Source organism: Castanea sativa, chromosome 4 (assembly GCF_040712315.1).
Source record: "Castanea sativa cultivar Marrone di Chiusa Pesio chromosome 4, ASM4071231v1".
Taxonomy (NCBI): Eukaryota; Viridiplantae; Streptophyta; class Magnoliopsida; order Fagales; family Fagaceae; genus Castanea; species Castanea sativa.
Window position 1 is genome coordinate 28,604,227 of NC_134016.1, and position 19,949 is coordinate 28,624,175.

At 34.1% G+C, this 19,949-nt stretch overlaps 2 protein-coding genes across 4 annotated transcripts; one reads left to right on the forward strand and one right to left on the reverse strand.

Annotated features, from left to right (window-relative positions):
- The first annotated feature begins 6,515 nt into the window (after window positions 1-6,515).
- On the forward strand, window positions 6,516-12,695 carry LOC142630967 (uncharacterized). Of its 2 annotated transcripts, none has more exons than XM_075805022.1 (10): window positions 6,516-6,855; window positions 6,980-7,060; window positions 8,159-8,327; window positions 8,590-8,816; window positions 8,943-9,045; window positions 9,676-9,776; window positions 9,900-10,074; window positions 11,755-11,925; window positions 12,048-12,148; window positions 12,324-12,695. In XM_075805022.1, the coding sequence occupies exons 1-10, from the start codon at window positions 6,595-6,597 to the stop codon at window positions 12,381-12,383; spliced, it is 1,449 nt and encodes a 482-aa protein (XP_075661137.1). In that variant the 5' UTR covers window positions 6,516-6,594; the 3' UTR covers window positions 12,384-12,695. The 2 variants fall into 2 exon arrangements, with proteins under 2 accessions (XP_075661137.1, XP_075661138.1); XM_075805023.1 differs by having other exon boundaries at window positions 8,159-8,312.
- Window positions 12,696-13,978: 1,283 nt separating this feature from the next.
- On the reverse strand, window positions 13,979-19,281 carry LOC142631311 (uncharacterized). Of its 2 annotated transcripts, XM_075805454.1 has the most exons (5): window positions 18,431-19,281; window positions 16,657-16,809; window positions 14,774-14,872; window positions 14,481-14,636; window positions 13,979-14,392 (listed from the first exon to the last, which is right to left on the reverse strand). In XM_075805454.1, exons 1-5 carry the CDS (start codon window positions 19,031-19,033, stop codon window positions 14,258-14,260), a joined length of 1,146 nt encoding a protein of 381 aa, XP_075661569.1. In that variant the 5' UTR covers window positions 19,034-19,281; the 3' UTR covers window positions 13,979-14,257. The 2 variants fall into 2 exon arrangements, with proteins under 2 accessions (XP_075661569.1, XP_075661570.1); XM_075805455.1 differs by lacking the exon at window positions 14,774-14,872.
- Window positions 19,282-19,949: the final 668 nt, after the last annotated feature.

The window sequence follows — 19,949 nt, forward strand, 5'->3', positions numbered from 1 at the left end:
AATGTGCCCACTTTGATACCACTTGATAGACCAAAAATGTATTGACCCATTGTGATGAATTAATTGATTAATTACTCAAGTTTATTAATTAATCAAATTAACATACAATGTACGTGGCAGCACAAACAAATCACCAACTAAAAATAAAAATGCATCGAAAAATAAAATTGACTCGGTGATTTATTTACAAATGAGGAAAACCTCCGAGGCAAAAACTCCACCGAGTGATTTTAAGATTACCACTCCTGAGAATTCACTATTATCACAACAAGCGGTTACAAGTAAAGGAATCTCAATACCTTATACCAACCTACAGTTGAACCCTTACCCCAATACCCAATAGGACTTGTTCTATAGTGACAATCTCTCCTTTTAATGCACAACTCCCAGTACATGACTAACCAATAGATGTGCGGATCTCAGTACGCGACTTGATCACCAACTTGAGAAGGATGTTGGCTGCAAAGTTCTTTAGTTCATCACACAATAAAGATTATGAAATTGTTTGGTCACAAAACCCTACGATGTACAAACACAACAGCTTCTTCAAGATGAACTAGGGCAAACTAGGTTTCCGGTCACAATTTGCATGAATACAAATTTGCTTCACACTCTTGCAACTATGCACACTATGCAAACCAGTACCGGAGCCGACAAGGTCGATCGGCGCTGACCTTCCCGCATCGCCATTGCAACCAACCAACAGAGCTGATGCTAGCGAACGGAACGTAAAGAGAGTTCCGACTCCGGTGTGGTGCAGTAATCGGAGCAACAAATTCGGAACCAAAGCCTCGCCGAACCAAACCGACCCTTGTTTCAGATGTTTGGAACTTTGGATACAGTGTCGTTTTACCGAGATTTTGTCTTTATAAAAGCCAAAAAAAAAAAAACTACAAACCCATCAATGGTCTCCAATGTTGCATGCCGCCGTTCTTCTTCTTCTTCTTCTTCTTCTTCTCTTCTTCATTTTGCACTGGTTCTTCTTCGTTCTGTAGTGCACTGGTCTGGTCTTTTATTACTCTTGTAATTTCTAGTTTCTATTGTCTTCTAGAGAGATTAGTACTCTTTTAATGTTTTAGTCTTTTAACGTTTCAACTTTTATGACCCCACATGTGTCTAGCTTTGGAAATGACAAAAGAAAAGTTTAAAAGAAAAATCCAAGTATCAGACTTAGATATTACTCTATTTTCCCATCATTGCCTAGGTATAATGGTGTATAATATATATATTTATATTTATTTATACTTAGAAAAAAAGATGAATCATTATTAATTCTACGTTTACAATATTTTAACAATAGAAGCTATAAACTAGTAAAAATAGAAGCTATAAACTATAAACTTAGTAATATTTATCATTTTTTTTTAGTAAAATGTTTTTTTTATCAATTTTTCAGCACTTGTTTGGACTTTGTAGTTTTAGATTGTTACTTTAGTCCCATTGAATACTGAATAGGTTGAAAGGATTTTTTTTTTATAAAAAAAATATATATATATATATATATAATTTTTTATGTTTCAAACCAACCAAGCCGAGCTGACCAAACCGCATCGCTATAGGTCGGAAAACGACCCTAATTGGTATGAATTGGTTTTAATTATGAAAAAACTGATCCCTATCGGTTTGGTAACAATTTTGAGAAAAAATCGAGCCGACCGAATCGCGCACACCCCTAACTATGACAGCCCTTAAAATAATCCTTATATATGTTTAGGGTTGTAAAAAAAAAAAAACTCAAACTCAAACACATACTCATGGATTGGAATGAAATCAGAACTAAAAATTTGGTTTTCATAATTCTAGATAGATACCCTATCTATTGAGCGACTGTTGAGTTTTGGGCTGAAACAGTTTTTTAAGCCTTAATAGATACTAGCTGTCGAGCTTTAATGAATAACACTTCTTCACTAACTTCTTGGACTGACTTGCATGGCTTTAACACTTGAACTTGAAACCTTGTTTCTTGAAGTATTAAACACATCTTAAATCTATCCAAATACAAGTAAAGTGCATTTTGTCAAAGGATTAGCCAATTATATAAAATATTGACATATGCTCCTAACATAATTCACATATGTCCTGACAGTGTCTAAAATGGCCAAACCAAGTTCCAAAAACCCATTTCATTTCAAATTGTTGCCCACTAACAACATTCATTACATATTCCAACTAACAACATTCATTACATATTCCAACTAACAACATTCATTACTAACAACTTACATAACATTTACCCACTACTCACGTAAACTTAGAAATTATGACAACCTCAATGGCTTTATTCCAACCCCCTCAAACCAACCACAAAACATAAGGAATAACATAAATAAAATAATAAATAATAAATAACCATGACACAACCAAGGCAACTCCATATTGTTTTACTCTTTCTTTGAAAGCTATTTCTCTCAATCTTGCCTTTCTTCTCTTCTCTTAGCTATTCTTTCCCTCTCCCTTGCTTTTTCTTCCATATCATAAGCTAGCTTCTCCCTATTACTAGCAGTCTTTGCCTCCTTTTCCAACCTTTTGAATTTTGCATCCACAAGTGCTGCAACTTCATAATATAGCTGACAAAATTTTTTTTTTACTTGAAGTACTTGCAAGTCTTTACTTCTTCCTACAAACAATGGACAAATAATAATTACCCAAATTTTTACACTATTGCATATGTTGAAAATAAAATCTTTTTCCAAAATAATTCACATCATCTTAAAAGCATCATCCAAAAGACCTTGTCCCAAAGTTAGATAGTGTCAGAGAGGTCCTTAGTGCACTTCTCTCTCTAGAACAAAAATGCTAGCTAGAACTCAAGTAAAAATCACTTGAGGAAGACATAATGCAAGGAGATCTTTGATTCCTACTAACATAAACATCAAAAAAATGCTAAAACTTAGACCAAATTTTTCGAAAAAATGTTTTAAACCCTATAACACTGACTTATCGGTGTGAAAGGACAATGATGGTCAAAAATTGTATCCCCTTACTTGAAATCAATACCAGAAGCTAGATCTCACATTCTATTGAGCATGAAATGCGATTTTAGTAGCTTTTGTGACCAAATTTGTTGTTCTCTTGTGTTCTTCTTCATGGATTTTTTTTGAGCAGTGTCTTGAGTCTTGAGAGGGTGTTCTAAAAGTTGGATTATATAGTAAATGATGTTTACAAACAGAATGGGTGAGGTGGGTTACGGAGGGATGATGGAGGGTTCCACTGGTGGATTAAGTGACAAACTCCAAAAATAGGAAGGCAATGATAAAATTGGCCTAACTACAAGTGGGTTAAGTCTAATTACCCCTTAACAAATATGCTCTTAGTTCTTTATGAGATGTATACATGTTGATTGTGATATTTCTCTACAGAATGATGAATAGAATTGAGATGGAGAAAAAATTGTTTAGGAGCCACTGAGAGTAGGGAAGAAACCATAAAGTTGCTGCATTTGGATGATTCAAAAGTAATGTAGACATGTACTTATGCATTAATATGTTCTTTTTCTTTTGGAAAATTTTACATTTTTAAGGTTCTTGAGTAAAGGATCTATGGGTTTTTTTTTTTGGTTATGTGTATATTTGTGTTTTGATGTGCTACGCGTTCCAATTTTTGGTATTATTCAATTTTGAGAGGTAGATGTTAAATTGTGTTTATGTTTTAGCAATCTAACATTGATAATCTTGAATGTCATTTTATAAAATATAAAAGGAATCTATCTATTCATTGCAAGTACTTGCTATATTTATTTTTTTCGTGTTTGTAGTTGTACATAATGAAGCAAGGGTTACATATGATTTTTTCTTTATTGATTTTTTTTATCCTTTTTTTGTAATAGGCTTAATTTGATTTCCGTATTTGATTTTTTTTTCTTATTTTTTATGTTGTTTTTAGCACCAAAATAATGCACTACTATGTATGTACTTTACCAAAAGGTATAATTGTTTTAATGAAATAATATTGATTTTGTTAATTTTATATTGTAAGCAAGTTATTCCGGGTTTTAATACATAAATTTAGCAGTTAGAATGGTGTGTTGAATTTGGCGAATTTATGGTAATGGAATAATGTGAAAATTTTAGAAGCTTCTCTATGCAGGAAGCCAACTTGAGTCCAATAATAAGGTCATGAACATCTAGGTAGTCTCTTGGCATGTTTTTGTTCCAATTCTTTTCCTTCCTCTGATATAGTTTTGTTGTTTAATTTGTCAGTTGAAATTGAAATAACAAATTTTTCTTATTCTAGATGAAATTGTTTATGGGTTTGTATTTTTTGATCGTGTTTAGTCTTTTCTGTGGGGACAATTTTGGGTTTTTTTAATTTGAATGATGTATGACCCTGAGTTGCTAGTGGTTTCTATGATTTTGATGAGCACCTTTTGGGAAATCTAGGCTTTTAGTTTAGTTTTTTTTTTTCATTTTTAATTTGAATTTTCATAATTCTCAACTAATAGCATCATTGAATTTTATGCATGCATATTCTCCTATTTGAAAATGTAAAACGCCTTGTCTTCATCTTGCGTTTTTCAGTTCATAGCATGTCATTAATATTTGGGCTAGAGTTTGTTGGTTTAGGCTTGGTTACAATTGCATTTGTTAATCTTTTTTCATGAGATGTCTCGATAAGAAAATGGGACTATGTGCCTCTTGCAATATTTAAGCATGCGTTGGAGGTTGTGTTCTATATAATTGCATGTTTTTGGTATATGATTTTTGTTCATATTCATTGTAGCATAATAATCTCCTACTTTTTCCCCTCCCCAATTTATAGTTCCATGAGTTATTGTTCTTTTTGCTTAATAAATATCTTTGATATTGTTAGATCTTTCGTATGTGGTCTTCTAGGGTAAATATGAAGGTGAATTTCAATGGTTCAAACAAATTCATTGATTTAAACTGTGCAATTATATAAGTTAGATTTTATTTCTTTTTGTTGTCTTATGCTTCTTTCCTTTAAAAAAAAAAAAAAAAAAAGTAAATAGGTGTGTAGGGTGGTATACCATTGTTTAACAAGTTTTCTTTGGAGCAACTTCGTGAATTCTGGAGGAGGAAGGTCATGGATACTCTGCTAATGCTTGCTATACGTAGGGCTAAACTTGGACATTGATGCTAAAATATATCTAAGGAACTTCATCTTTGAGACTTATTAAGTTTTTATATCTCTCCTCTTTCAGATAATGATTCAAAGTAATTGTTTATTCAAGTAATTACAAGTAATTGTGATTTTAATGCTGAATCCGCTTGACACTTTTCTTAGGGTTCTTTGATTCAATGTTTTTGTGTTGCTCACAATTTGAATTTTATAGAATTAATGATTCATTTCTTTTGTGTTAGTATTATTTTTAGTTGAGAAAGAAAAGAAAAATGTTAATGGATTTTTAGTTGTACAATTAGTATTTTATTTTATATTTTAGGGCAAATTATAACTTATCCACATGTGGTTTGACTGAAATTTAAGTTGCTTACTTGTGGTTTGAAATTTGACATTATACTCACCTAAGGTTAGCTCAGTTAGAGTTTCGTAACTCACTTCAGTTAAAAACTAAATTAAATATGTAATTTTGTTCCACTTTTATGTCTCTTTCCTCCAAAAACACAAAAAACATAAAAATACAAGATCAAATAAAAAAAAATCTAGCGAAACACTTGCATCATGAGATTTCAAACCACAGGTAGGCAAGTTAAATTTCGATCAATCCTCAAGTAGGTAAAATGTCAAATTTCAAACCACAGACAAGTAACTTAAATTTCGGCCAAACTACAAGTGGATAAATTATAATTTTCCCTATATTTTATTTATAGTTTTCAATGCAACTGATATCAATTCAATAGACGAAGGTGAAAATGACAATGCTTGATGATCTTTCTCTAAATTTTCCCATGCATAGCACGAATTGGCAATTAGGCAAATTTAAATTATGGAGCAAATGTTTAGAATGGATTTTTTTTTTTTTTTTTAAATCTGTCTACAATATATATGAAGTAAAATTTGGGTGGTTGTGATTTGTGATTAATCTGAAACGCAAGATTTGTAGCACTTGGTTGTGATTTGTGGAGTGGTTAACTGAACATCATTTTCAGGCTCATGGAAGATTACAAATACGAAGAAGACTAATACGTTTCTTATTTAAAACTGAAAGTGAAAGTGAATAGGGATGTGTATGATGTCACCTTCATTCTTCACAAACAATAAACAAAAATCGATTAGATACAACTTATTGCTAAAAACTGAAAATAATATAGAAAAATAATTTTTAAATGTGTAAATAATATCGTGGGATCTAGTTTTAAAATTAAATTTATATTTTTTTTCAAGTTATGGTTCTCATAAACAGTATGCATAGACCACAGGGTGCACGCATGAATAGCACAAAATCCACCATCCAAACGTGCACAAAGTCATCACATCATGACTTGTGGATGAAGTAACAAAAAATTGAATAATAGTTAGCGTTTAAGCTTCAATCCAGACACGTAAGGAAGCTAATAATAAGCTTCATCATCATTTTGTAATAACTCCTAACATTATTAAACTCCTCATAATAAATTCTCTTTCCGAACTTGGCAATAAGCGACCAAATCAAAATAAAATAAAATACTAATAAAAATGTTTGTTTCCCATTCGGATCTGTGGTCCATGACCCGGGCCACCACCGGATTAAGCATGCGATCCGACCCGAGAAGACCCGGAGGAATTTCTTGGGGCCCACATTGGGTGCAGGTGAGGCCTCGGGCCGTATACGGCGTCGCATCGGAGAAGAAGAAGAAGTCGCCGATCTGTACGGCAGATGAGTTGCACTACGTTTCTGTTCCCAACTCGGATTGGACACTCGCTCTCTGGCGTTACCTTCCTTCTCCTCAGTCGCAGGTTCTTGTTTTGTTTTTCTTACAAATATATGTATGTTCTTTTATTATTATTACTTGGTGTGTACTATGTATTTGGATTACATGTAAAGTGAAAACAACAAAAACAAAAACAAAAACAAAAACAGGGAAAGCCGAGAAGGAACCATCCGCTGTTGCTGTTGTCAGGAGTTGCCACCAATGCTATTGGATATGATCTCTCTCCTCAGGTCTCTTGTGTTTTCATTTTTCTTTTTATTCATAGGAGGAGTACTATGCAATGCAATTTTCTTAACTTATATTAATACCTTTTTTCTCCTTTCTTTTCCTTTTTTGTGTTTTTGGTGTTGGGTTTTTTTTTTTTTTTTTTTGTTAAGACAATTTTCATATCTGTCTAACGCATGTGTTTTTTACTATTTATATCCTTGTTCTTTCCTATAAAGGATGGGGATACTGTTGGGATTTTTTCTTTTCCCATTTTTTTCTTAGATTGTAAACAAAAATTTGTAGGGAAGAAAAGTACGCAAAAACTCAGAACACTTATTGACTTTACTCCCATGGTATTGTTTTAATTTCAAAACGGTTAAACATCTGCTAAAATAAACCTGAGTTTTTCAGGTCATGACTCATGACATGTCCATGTTTAGAAGTACATTTTCACAAAATGATAAGCGTTTATGACTTTATGTGTTACACAGCTAACTGTTTACGTATAAAACAAACCATGGAAATTAAAGTGTTTCAATCAAAACCGAAATGGGTTTCGGTTTCTAACAGGAATGAAGAACTATTAATCCTATTATCAATGAGTAAAAAAGAAATTAAGAGTAGGACAAAAACTATTCATTCATTTATTCAGCATAAGCATTGTCAAGTTTGTGCTATTGGTTGGTTTTGACAAGAACCTCTCCAAGAGGTTACAAGAAAAGAAAGTTACAAACCTAATGGAATTCAATCCTGCTTTATAATTATATGTATAGTATGGGTCATATGCCTAAAATTGCAATGCATAGCTCCTTTTTTTTTTTTTTTTTTTTTTCTTTTTCAAATATTAACATGCACGCAAAAATCACTAACAAATATGTTTGGAAGAGCAACAAGCTTCTTAGTTCTGAATGGTGAATGGTTTGCATGATTCATTTTGTTCCACCTAGCTTCAATATGATAGGGCAGTCTTACAATGGCTACTATCTATCTAACTATAAAAAAACATTCAAAAATAATTTCATCATTGTGATGCAAATCAGAGTTTATCCATCTTTTTTATATTCAACCTCTGTAGTTTCTAATTATAAGGCCTTGTTGATGAGTGTGTAAATTGTTTGCAGTCCTCTTTTGCACGGTACATGTCTAGCCAAGGATTTGATACATGGATTCTTGAAGTTCGAGGGGCTGGGTTGAGTACATACAGGATGGACTTTGGGAAAGTTAAGCAGCCTGTGGATGCCACGAGAGATTCTTCAGTTGAGCATGGAATGGATGGTATTTTTCCTTCAGGTCAAGAGTCTACCTTAGATTGGTGATTTTTCTGATTTTGACATCTCTAATGTTAATGGAAAAAGTAAACTGACTGTTTCTAAATCTCATGACTTGAAATTAGTTACCAAATTGATGGAAACTTTTTTGCATTTATCAGAGAAACTCTCTGGCTTTGTAAATGAATGTTGGTCCAACTGTCAACTGATTGAATCAAATTTTCAACTTTTTTTTGTCTATGATCATTATATGAACACATAATGATTTTGGACAAACCTTGCAGGTTTTCTAGAAGCAAGACAAAACTCTGATATTGTTAGCCAAATAAGAGATGTGAGTCAAAGGCTTGTAAATATCGTTGAAAAAGGTCAACTGCCAGTTCCAGAACAGCTTTTGGACTTGCAAGGGCGTTTTTTTACTAGATTAGAAGAATTCCAGAAACAACTTGACCTGATTGTAAAGTATGATTGGGACTTTGATCACTACTTGGAAGAGGATGTACCTGCTGCGGTGAGGTGACATTCCTTCAATACAAATGACATCATAAATCACATTTTTCTCTTACCATTGTGACATATACTTATAGCGCACTTGTTGAACGGAATGGTTATCTCAATCTTTAATCTGTCATCTTAGATGGAGTACATAAGGACTCATTGCAAACCAAAGGATGGAAAGTTGCTTGCAATTGGTCACTCAATGGGGGGTATCTTGCTATATGCAATGCTCTCTCGATGCTGTAAGTTAATTGGCTAAACTGGTCATTTTGTTCGTCCCACATTTGTTTCTTAACATTGATGCACGCTTATCCTTTATCATTTCCTTTTGTGACATTGTTATTTAGTTGCCCTAAATTCTGGCTTTGGTTTTTTTTATTTCATTTTTTTTTCATATTGGTTGCTCTCTCTCTCTCTCTCTCTCACACACACACACATGCTCAGACACACAATGAAAAAGAACCTTTGCATGTATTCATTTTTTTTTTTAAAGGGGGACACACTGGTGTGATGGTAAAAGTCTTGACCTATGAAGTTCAATAGTCTTGAAGTCTTGCAAAATAGTGTTTTTGTTTATTTCTGTGTGTCATTTAGCAACTTTTATGCTCTGTCACAGCTTTGAAATTTAATTTATATGCATCAAATCACGTTAGGTTCAGAGACATATCAGTTGTTTATGAACTTTCAATTTTTTTTTACTCACATAAATTTTATGTTTCTTGATACTTCCACCCCCCCCCCCCCCCCCCCCCCCCCCCAACCCCAAGAGTATGAATTTTAGTTCCTTTAACATTGTATTTGCAAATCTGGTTCTGCGGTGCTATATCACTTCTTCAACAACATTTTAATGCTAAAATATGTTATTTCATAAGGTTCTGAAGGAAGGAATTTTGGGTTCACATCAATTGCTACTTTGGGATCATCACTTGACTACACAACTTCAAAGTCGTCGCTCAAATTACTTTTACCTCTGGCAAGTGATATGAAAGACTACTTGTTTTAAGTTTTAAGTACCTCTTTACTGCTTCACTATGAGAATTCTGTACAGTATACTAATTATCATGAGGAGTTGATGCTAGTTCACTGTGTTATACAGGCTGACCCTGCAGAGGTTCTAAATGTTCCTGTTATTCCAATTGGGGCATTGCTTGCTGCTGCTCATCCTCTTGCATCTCGCCCTCCTTATTTTCTGTCTTGGTTGAGTTCTCAAGTTTCTGCTCAGGGCATGATGAATCCAAAGTTGTTTGATAAGCTTGTTTTGAACAACTTCTGTGAGTACAATTATCTTTCTTCTACCAAAATATTACATAACTTATTAGCAACACAGTGCATTTGAAAATGGCTAAGAATGTTCCTAGTGATTTGATATTTGATCCTTTCCTGGTTAGATGTTCCCTTTAGGAGTTATGCTGAAATATTATGTTCGGCTATTACATTGTGATAACATTGTCACATAGTTCATTTTCATAATTGCCAAAAGAATATTTAATAGACTGGGGAGGCATCTTCCCCTGGGATGGTTCAGGTAGGTATGAGGCTATCCATGGGGGGACTCGTTACATTCTTAGCTGTTTTCTGTAGGGAATATACACAAAATTCTTAGATAGATGCAAAAATAGAGAAAAAATATGCATCAAAGAAAACAATCACACAAGACAATACTTACGTGGTTCGGCAATTTGCCTACATCCATGGAATTACAGTGATTTCACTATTCACAGGAAAAAAAATACAAGATGCGGCAGCATAATTTTTTCTCTCAAAACGATCTCACCAAATCCTAATCTCCAAACAACAGTTTTTTTATCTTGCGCACAGGATTCACAATAGGCTAAAAATGGGCCAAAGTTTCTTTCCTAGGGGCAATCCCATTAAAAAACCGTAGCACCTTTATATTGGGTCGGGTCATAATCTGGACCAAATACAACTAGGCTCCACATAACCCAACATTTATATGTCAATGATATTTTTTGTACATCAATTTCAATTTTATGATCCATTTTTGGTAAGGAAGTTACAATTTTGGCAAGGATGTTATATTCAGTTGTAGATACAATGTCAGCTTATGAAAATTATAAATTGGCAAAGAGAGAAGAAGCAAAAAAAGGTTGTCCAAGAGGCTAGATTTAAGGCTTGTGATAAATTATATAGCAAGTTGGGGACTACGGATGGAGAAAAGAACTTTTATTAACTTTATAAAACAAGGGAAATGAAAACAAAAGACTTGAATCGTTTCAAGTGCATTAAAGATGAAAATGAAAGAGTCTTAGTAAAGTAAAGGAGATTAAAGAGAGAACCAAAGTTATTTTGATAAACTTTTTCATGGAAGCCATACAAGAGAATAGAGGGAACTCAACTTCACAATTAAGGATAGAAACCATAGATTTGTTCGAAGAATTAGGATTACCAAGATGCAGGATGCATTGAGGAAGATGAAAATGGGAAAAGCTGTGGGACCTGATGAAAAGCATGTCGTGCCTGTACTGTTGTTTATCTCTGCTGTCAGTCTAATGTCCTTTCATCCTTTAGTAATTGCCTAGCCCCCTGTTACTCTTGTGCTGCACTAGTTCAATTTTGGCTTTCCTTATTTAATATCTGTGTATATTTCAATTGTTAGAATAACAATAAGTGATTAAATTCATCATTTCCGATCAGTTTAAGTTTTGGGGATAAGTAGTAGTAGTTTATAACTAATAACCATGAAATCTAATCCATTTGAATGGTCTTTTCTCCAATCTGTTTGCACAATTCCTTCTGAAGTTGGTCCATCAGTGTTGTTCTCATCATGAGTTTGTAATCAAATTCTTTAAAGTTTTATTTTTAGCTTAAGTTCAGAATTAGTGACTAATTTCTCTCAACATCATTTTCAATTGGAAAGCATTTTCAGCATTCTCTCTCTTTCTCCTTAATATGTGACTGCAGGCTGATTCTCATTCTGATATAATTTACAGGTACAGTTCCTGCTAAGCTTCTCTTGCAGCTAGCAACTGCCTTCCAAGAGGGTGGTTTACGTGACAGAAGTGGAACTTTTTTCTACAAGGATTATTTACGCAAAAGCAATGTCCCTGTGTTAGCACTTGCTGGAGACCAAGACTTAATTTGTCCACCTGAAGCTGTATATGGTAGAATTTAGTTCATATATTTGTGCCTTTAACAGGCTCCAGTTTTCAATTATATTCCTTTACTATTTTTTTTTTCCTATTTTCTCTCTTCGTACCTATGATGATTGATATTTATGGAGCAGAAACGGCAAAGCTGATTCCTGAAGATTTTGTTGCTTACAAAGTTTTTGGAGAACCCGGCGGGCCACATTATGGTCACTATGATCTAGTTGGAGGTCGTATGGTATGAGTAATTTATTTTTTTACCCTAGATTGATAAAATTTTCTTTCACATAATGAAAAGAATAAAGTTTTGCTATACCAGTTAGAATTTGTTCAGTTAATTCTTTTGTGCAACGGATTGTTTAACTGTTCCTTTCTCCCTCTCTCCCTCTCTCTCTCTCTCTCCTTTGGTGCAGGTTGCAGATCAAGTGTATCCCTGTATAATTGAATTTCTCAATCGTAATGACGTGATTTGATTTACTCGTCTCATTTCTATACTGGAAGTTTTAGTCAATTTTTTTTGTCCATATAGAAGTTGAACTGAATGAAGATCCCCTAAGAAAGAAGCCACCAAAGAAGTAGAGGAAGTTGGTGTCTGCTTGTATATTGTTGTACAATGTTCCACTTGTGTATATAGTTGTAAAAGAAATAGCAAATATTACAATCGAAAAGATAAATTATTATTATTTTTTAAAATTACTCGTTAGATGTCTGTAATACAAGAATTAGATTGTACCTTTCTCTTATTAAGGTGAGAGACAAAATGAAAGAGCTTGTTGTGCTTGCAACTTCTGGTTCATCTCAAGTTCTCTTACCATTTGCATCTTCTAGTATAAAATTCGTCTATACTGCCCTTCTCATTTCTTATTGTATTGTTATCATTTTTTTTTTGCTTTGCGTGAAAATGATATGAACGGATGTGTACTGACTTGCATGCGTCTTGTCTTGTTTGTTAAGTTTTGTTTCGTAACTCGTACCAATTAAAATGAATGAGGCGTTTAAGCAAGCTCTTTTGCAATCATTAAAAAATATCCTAGTATCTCTCGTTTTCTTCTTCACGTTCATTAAAAGAGTATGGGGACTATTGGATTAAAATGTTGGGATTTCTTTTTAGTACCAAGCCAAGTTTAATTCTTGCCTTCTTCTTGTTCTTCTTTTTTCCCCCCTTGAGTTCGACCTGCCCAATCCCGGAGAGAGAGAGATTAAGACTACAAAGTTTCTCCTAATGTCTGTACTTGCTACTCCCTCTGAACTCTGCTTTATGTATGATGTTAAACACCCTTATTTCTTCTAGGACCAGCATTTTTCAGGATAAGTCTACTAAACACCAATATAGGAACCTTCCAAAACAAGAGTACAGAGGATGGTGGGCACTACCAAGTACCAACTCTCACTTGTTAGTTAGTAATCACATCTAGAAAGAGCTCCTAGACTCCAATCTAACCCGTGACATAGTAGAGGAAAATTGTACACCATGTGGGATGTATACCCTAGCCTACCAGAACTACGAAGATTCTCAGCTCTGTATGATAAATAGAACAAACAAATGTCAATCAAACTTTTACACAAATGCATTTGGAATACCCCAAAAAGTCTCCCTGTTGGACTAGGGGAAAAAAAAAATTATCATTCCTTTTCTATGGTACCTTCAGCAAACGTACAATTAGCCAAACGCACATCAACCTTAGAACAGACAGCTAATGCATTCCACTTATTGAACAGTGTTCTATGGTTGGCCCGCATCACTACCAATCCAATCTATCAAATGAAAGACAATTTTTATTTTTCAATTCTAATTGGCATGCCTAAACCACAATCATGATCAGACACCATCTCCTACCTAATACATTGACACCAACCTTTTCTCCTTCCAGAAAACTCGTCAGCACGGAGATTTTTATTAATATTCCAATTTCTTAAGCATGATTGATAATCTTCACTAAAATCACAAGATTTCATATATTGAGCTATACACTAAAAAACCACTCGTTGCATTCAAATTTCAACCTGAAAACTGAATTTAGCATATAGGCGTTGCAAGTTGCTACTCCAGCATCTATCAAATTGAATATGTTCAGAGAAAAACAATGTGTAATGTATATATATAATTTAATGATCCCCATTAAATTTTAGATAATTTCAATTAACATGGAACTGCTTAATAGTCAAAGAGGCCCGATCATTTCAAAACATGCAAAATAGGGATTGAAGCTTCAAAACCAAAGAATTAATTCTTGATCATGTATTGGAGGAAATGAAATCTATACACCAAGTAGGGGAGGAGTAAAATGAGAAGCAGTATCCAAAAACCACCAGCATTGAATAAGCCAGGACAAGTCCGCCACCAGTCTCAGCATCGAGCCACCACCTCAGTCTTACAGACAGGGCAACAATTTTTCTGTGCAAGCCACTGTTTAATACATTGTAAATGATAGCTGTGTCCGCAATCCAGCTTCCCCATCTCATCATCTCCTTCGTATTCCTCCTATATGCACAAATAAGAATTTTAGGCAAATTCAAAGGAGAACAACAGTTTTGATAGCAAAAAAGTGAACAATTTATTACAAGCTCACCTGACAAATGCTGCACTTCCTATCTACTTGCTTAGTAAAATGTGGGGACAGATCATTTACAAGCGAATGCTTAATATTCCGGAGGCAGCGGCCTATTTCCTCTTCTTTCAATCCAGTACTCACATAACCAATTCTATCACCAAGCTCAAGCAATTCCTGTTTGCCATAAAACAAGGGAATTACGGGAATTACGACAGGATGCACATCATACAATATAGACATGATTCCCAGAATAAAAAGAAAAGGTAAAACAAAAGATATAAAGATGCATTTTACAAGGAAAAACAACAAACCTCATATGACATACTATCAACATCAAGTCTCAAGTCTCTATATCGATCGTGTGTGTCTATTCTTCCCCCCATTAGCAGACTATTCTGAAGCATCATAATCTGCATCAGCCAGCACTATTTTAAATGCCTCCTAAATACCACATGATCTTTGCCACAATATAATCACATATAAGGTGAAGTTTCCCCTCAGAACCTTATCATTTCACCAAGAATTATGTATAATAAACATTAAAATCCTTAATTTTACATTTGTAGCTCACAGAGTATTCATGCAACTCCATAGCAAATAATTGTTAGCTACATATACGCATAAGATGGATAGACAGACAGACAAATGCGGTAATGAGCTTACCAAACAATCTACAGTGCTGAGCGGAAAAAATATATATATAAGTAGTTTTGAGCAGAAAACTAACACCCACCATTGTATTCAACCTATTCGTTGGACCATGTATTGCATTTAGCCAATTTATTGCACTGACCTAACCATCACCCAACATAATTTACAAAATGCTCTTACTTTTAGTTTCAGGAGCACTACAAAATTCTCTTGAAGAACTTCCAAGTTATACCTTTTGAAGAATAGATTACACATGCACCTAGTGAGTCTTGAACCCAAGAGCTCACCCCCCCCCCCCCCCTCTCCCATTATTATGGGAGGAGGAAACGCCAACTTTCTCTCCCTCTCTCTGAAGAGGGGAAGGAGGGGGGGGAAGGGGAACTAGACTTCATGTCCTTTATATCATTCCCTACACAGAGCTAGAGTACAACATGTGTCTTAACCAGGTTTCCTTTGCACAATTTTTTAACATTGACTTATGAAAAAATAATGGCAATCAGAGGATAAGTAGGTGACCTAACCCTTCAAGCCTTATCTCTTTCCTGCACCGATTAATATATTTTATTAGATAATCTATGAAGAATTATCCAATTAGCGAATGTGACTCTCGAACTTAATTGTCAGCAATTTCTTTTTATTTTTATTTTTCATGTATAGCAATCAGAATTTCACCAGCTTTCTCCCAGTAGTTTATTGTGCAAAGGGAAAATCAAATCCATTTGACACAAGCAGACTCAAAGCCCGTTGACATTAATTTAAAATTGCAGTCTTAAATATGATAATAACAAACTACAGGAGGTGCTTTTTGGCAAATAAAAATTCTCAACAGAAATCACATCTAAAGAGCTCTCCATGAGGTGATTGTTAACACCAATTTCGCAGCATCTACCATTTCTGTTTTGCTTGGTGAACCAGAAAGTGGCAACTGACAACAATATTCCACACTACTAAAATTAAGCTGTACCAATTCATTATCAGCTCAAATAAGTAAAGCAAAAAAGAGAGCAAGAAAAAATAAACCAGCATCCCCAAAAATCTTAATGCAGAGTTGCTCTTTCAGCAAATACAATTATTTCAGAAGAAATCACAGGAACTTTCCATGTGAAGGTGCATGCGGGCATGGATTAAACTGCAACATCTATAATTTATGTTGAGCATCTTCTGGTCATATTTAACTCACAAATAGTTGATTGAGAATTACATCACTGGAAATACTTAAATATATTTGATTTGTCAAGATCCCCCCTAATCCTATATAGTTAAGAACTCAATTATATATAAATGAAAGCTATGTTTTACCTGCCAAAACCAAACCCAATAACTACCCAGACCATTTAATGGAAAATTGGAAAAAGCTACCAAAAAGTATAAACAATATCCCAAACTACCAAAATTAAGCTATAGCCTGCGGGCCAAATAGTACAAGAGGCACAAAAGTGCAGTGTATGAATAAATAATAGATATATACTAAAATAAATAAATAAGCATAAAGTAGCATCCTTGAGAATTATATTGACAGAACACATGGAGAGCATGGACAGACCTCAGCAAAGCCCTCAGGAGAAGGGTGTCGAGCATGTCGGTAGTACCTAGTTCCGAATACCTCCAATCCAGGACGAGAAGATACATAATCCGAGTCGGAGTCCAGAAATGAAATGGGTTCAGGGTTCACTGCTCGCCTTCCTAAACATGGACGCTGCCAAGATTTGATGAAAGCACAATCAACCAAAATGATAAAAAGTCGGCATATACCCCATAAATACAATTTCTTTATAGATAACAGAAAAGAAAGTCCCTCTATAATCCAACCACTGAAGCACTTATCTAACACTCACACCTAGGAGTCTCCTGGTTTAGGTGGGAGTCTTAATATAAGGAGGGGTCTAATCAAAAGTGAATTATTCATGAAAGAAAATATTATGCGTTAGCAACTATACAAATTTAAACGTGCACGCATTGAACCAAAAAAAAAAATTAAACACGAGAAAATCAGTGACTTAGTTCCATAAAACACTGTCACTGAATGTCACACTCACACAGCCAATAAAATATTGGTCAAAACTGTCAAAGGCAATTAACAAACACCCAAGAAATCAGAAAGTTCCACAAAACAAGCAATGAAGTATTTCCTACAAAGAAACAAAACCAGCTGAAGAATATGACAATCCTAAGACTTTGGGAACTCAAAACAAGAGGCTTTTTTGAAAAATTTTAACAAACCCTGACTTACAAATGCACAGGTGCAATGAAAAATAAGCACAATTAGAGGTAAATTAATAATCTAGCCGTGAGTTGTTTTACTTATAAAAAAAAATAATAAACACAATTTTATAAATATGTGAAATATTTCTATTTAACAAGTACTACACATTCATAGTATTAAATTAAAGCATAATAAATTCAAATAAAATCTTTTGATTTTCTCTAGGTTCAAATGCGTGAATTTGTATGTAACGATGCAATTAGAATGGCACTTATCACGAAATTATATTGAAATTGGAATCCTATTTGTATATTATATTAATGATTGGGCTTCCACCTTGATATAGATATCCGATACCATATGATAGGTTTTAAAATAAATAATTGGAGCAATTGAAACATCATATGGAAATGAATAAGGATAGCACTGAGGAATGCAAACAACTCCAGAATCCACAACCAAAAGGGGAAAATAATATAAAACAAAACAAGCAAACAAACTCTGCAAGCAATATTTATTGTAAAGACTAAATTATTTGAAGATTCAGTAAGCATTTATAGTTGGCCACTCCCAGACTCTAACCCCAGTATTAATTTAACCAGTAAACGAATAAAAAATTATTACTACTTACAAAGCAGAACAACTAGTAGACAATTTTCCATTTCCCAAAAGACAGACTCAAAATATACACATTATTTCCTCTGGAGACCATCAAAATTCTCTTAAATTCACACAGAGAAAGAGAGATGAGATTTGGAAGTTTAGCCCCCCAAAGATCTTGTCTTTGCTCTTCTCATCTTTTCTTCTGTAAATTCTGAATCAAATCCAGAGAAATACTAGTTCCAGACAACCCAAATAAACATACATATACATTATAAGAAGAAAAAAAAAATCCCAATTCAGGTTGAACAGCATAATGATCAAGATCACTATTCAAACACCAAACCCAGATTAAACACCTAACAAATGGCCACTTCTACCAAATCAAACATTGAAAAAAATCTTGACAAAAGTACTAAACTCTGACCCCCACATCCTATAAAATTAGAGAAATTCAGCATCACAACCTTAAAAGTCAATAACATTAGTAAGAGAGCCAAAAAGAGAGTAGTACCTCCCTGTGGGTATGGTTGATTTTAGTATCACCATCAATCTTGCCTCTCCCATTGCCATTCCTTCTGGCCACTACACAATCCTCTGCAGAGAACCCAATTCCAGGTCCACACCAAACATCTTGCACATCCACACAACTCATTATATTAGGCCCATCTCCTCCATTATTGCTATTACTATTACCGTTGTTGTTGTTGTTGTTGTTGCTGCTGTTGTTAAAGTTCTTCTTTTGCTTCTTCTTCTTCTTCCTGCTCTTCTTAGCTTCCCAGTCAGCTGACCCTCGAATCACTGCCGGCACCGACACTTGCTGTGAAGCTGAGGCCGTACACCCAAGCCCCCTAAACGTTGCTGAAGTGAAGTTGTTCTTTTTCTTGGTGCTGGAGTTTGTGGGTGTGGCTTCATTTGCGGTGTTTGTGTTGGAAAAAGTGGAGAGGAGGAGGGAAGAGATGGTGGATTTGCATCTACTGGATTGGATTATAGATGGGATTTGTGGGTTAGGACTAGTTGGAGGATCCATCTCTGAAATGGGTTGGTGTTGGAATTGGTTTCTGGGTCTTCTCCATTTGATTTGCTCTAGGCCTGTGGTCTCATCAACGACTGGCATGGTCTCTCTCTCTCTCTATCTCTGTATGTCTCTGCCTCTGAGAGATGAATGGATAGTAAGATAGAGAGGGAAAGTCTGTGTTTTTTTCTTTGTATGTATTATGGACTTGATGAGAGAGAAGAAGAAGAAAGGAATAATGAATGGGATTATGAAATGCAAGAAGTCATTAAGCTTTTAGAAAGAGAGAGGGAAGAGAGCGTGTCTTTTTGAGTAAATGGAGAGAATAGAATACATTTTTTGTTGGCTGTTGCTTGCTTTTTTATTTCTTTTCCTGTTTTTTAAGATTTGAAGAAATGAGGTTGGGTAGTGGTTTTTTTTTTAATGATACAAATCTTTTTTTTTTAAGTTTTATCACTATATATGTAATTTATTGTATAATTAATGAATAAAAGAATAATGTTTTTGAAAGGATGGAGTTTCAATTTTTAAGGTCAATTTTATGAAAATCGTTCTCTATTATTAAGTTAAAACATTAGAAGACAAAATATTTGACTAAAGCTCACATGTTTAGAGCTTTTTAGCTCTTAATTTCTTTTATAAGGAGTTCTAAGAAAAAATCATTTTTTTACGAGGAAAATTATGATTCATATCTTTCTCCCTATTTATTATATTAATTGAATTAAAAAATTGATGTATAGTGAATTAAAATAAAATTGTTGTGATGAAAAAATAATAAAATATAATGTATTCATGTCTCTTAGGTATTATTTTTTTAATTTTTGATTATATCTTTTTGGTGTTTTATGGAGTTTGTTAGGTGGGCTATGGTTTGTCTTCTTGTTGGGATTGTGGGTATATGCCATCATCAAAGAGCAGGGTTCTGAAGATAGGGCACTCTGGAATCTGTGACTAATTAACTTTATCTTTTTCTTCATACACTCTCTTTTTGTTTTTAATTTTTGCTTTAAGCGAAGGG

What these genes read in the sequence shown, in the direction of transcription:
- LOC142631311 (XM_075805454.1), bottom strand. Translation starts at nt 19,033, where the DNA reads ATGCCAGTCGTTGATGAGACCACAGGCCTAGAGCAAATCAAATGGAGA. An exon ending in TCAACCATACCCACAGGGAG is followed by an intron (nt 16,810 to 18,430) that starts GTACTACTCTCT and finishes AAATCTTGGCAG; the next exon opens with CGTCCATGTTTAGGAAGGCG. An exon ending in CTCCTGAGGGCTTTGCTGAG is followed by an intron (nt 14,873 to 16,656) that starts GTCTGTCCATGC and finishes TGGCTGATGCAG; the next exon opens with ATTATGATGCTTCAGAATAG.
- LOC142630967 (XM_075805022.1), top strand. Translation starts at nt 6,595, where the DNA reads ATGTTTGTTTCCCATTCGGATCTGTGGTCCATGACCCGGGCCACCACC. An exon ending in GATATGATCTCTCTCCTCAG is followed by an intron (nt 7,061 to 8,158) that starts GTCTCTTGTGTT and finishes AATTGTTTGCAG; the next exon opens with TCCTCTTTTGCACGGTACAT. An exon ending in ATCTAGTTGGAGGTCGTATG is followed by an intron (nt 12,149 to 12,323) that starts GTATGAGTAATT and finishes CCTTTGGTGCAG; the next exon opens with GTTGCAGATCAAGTGTATCC.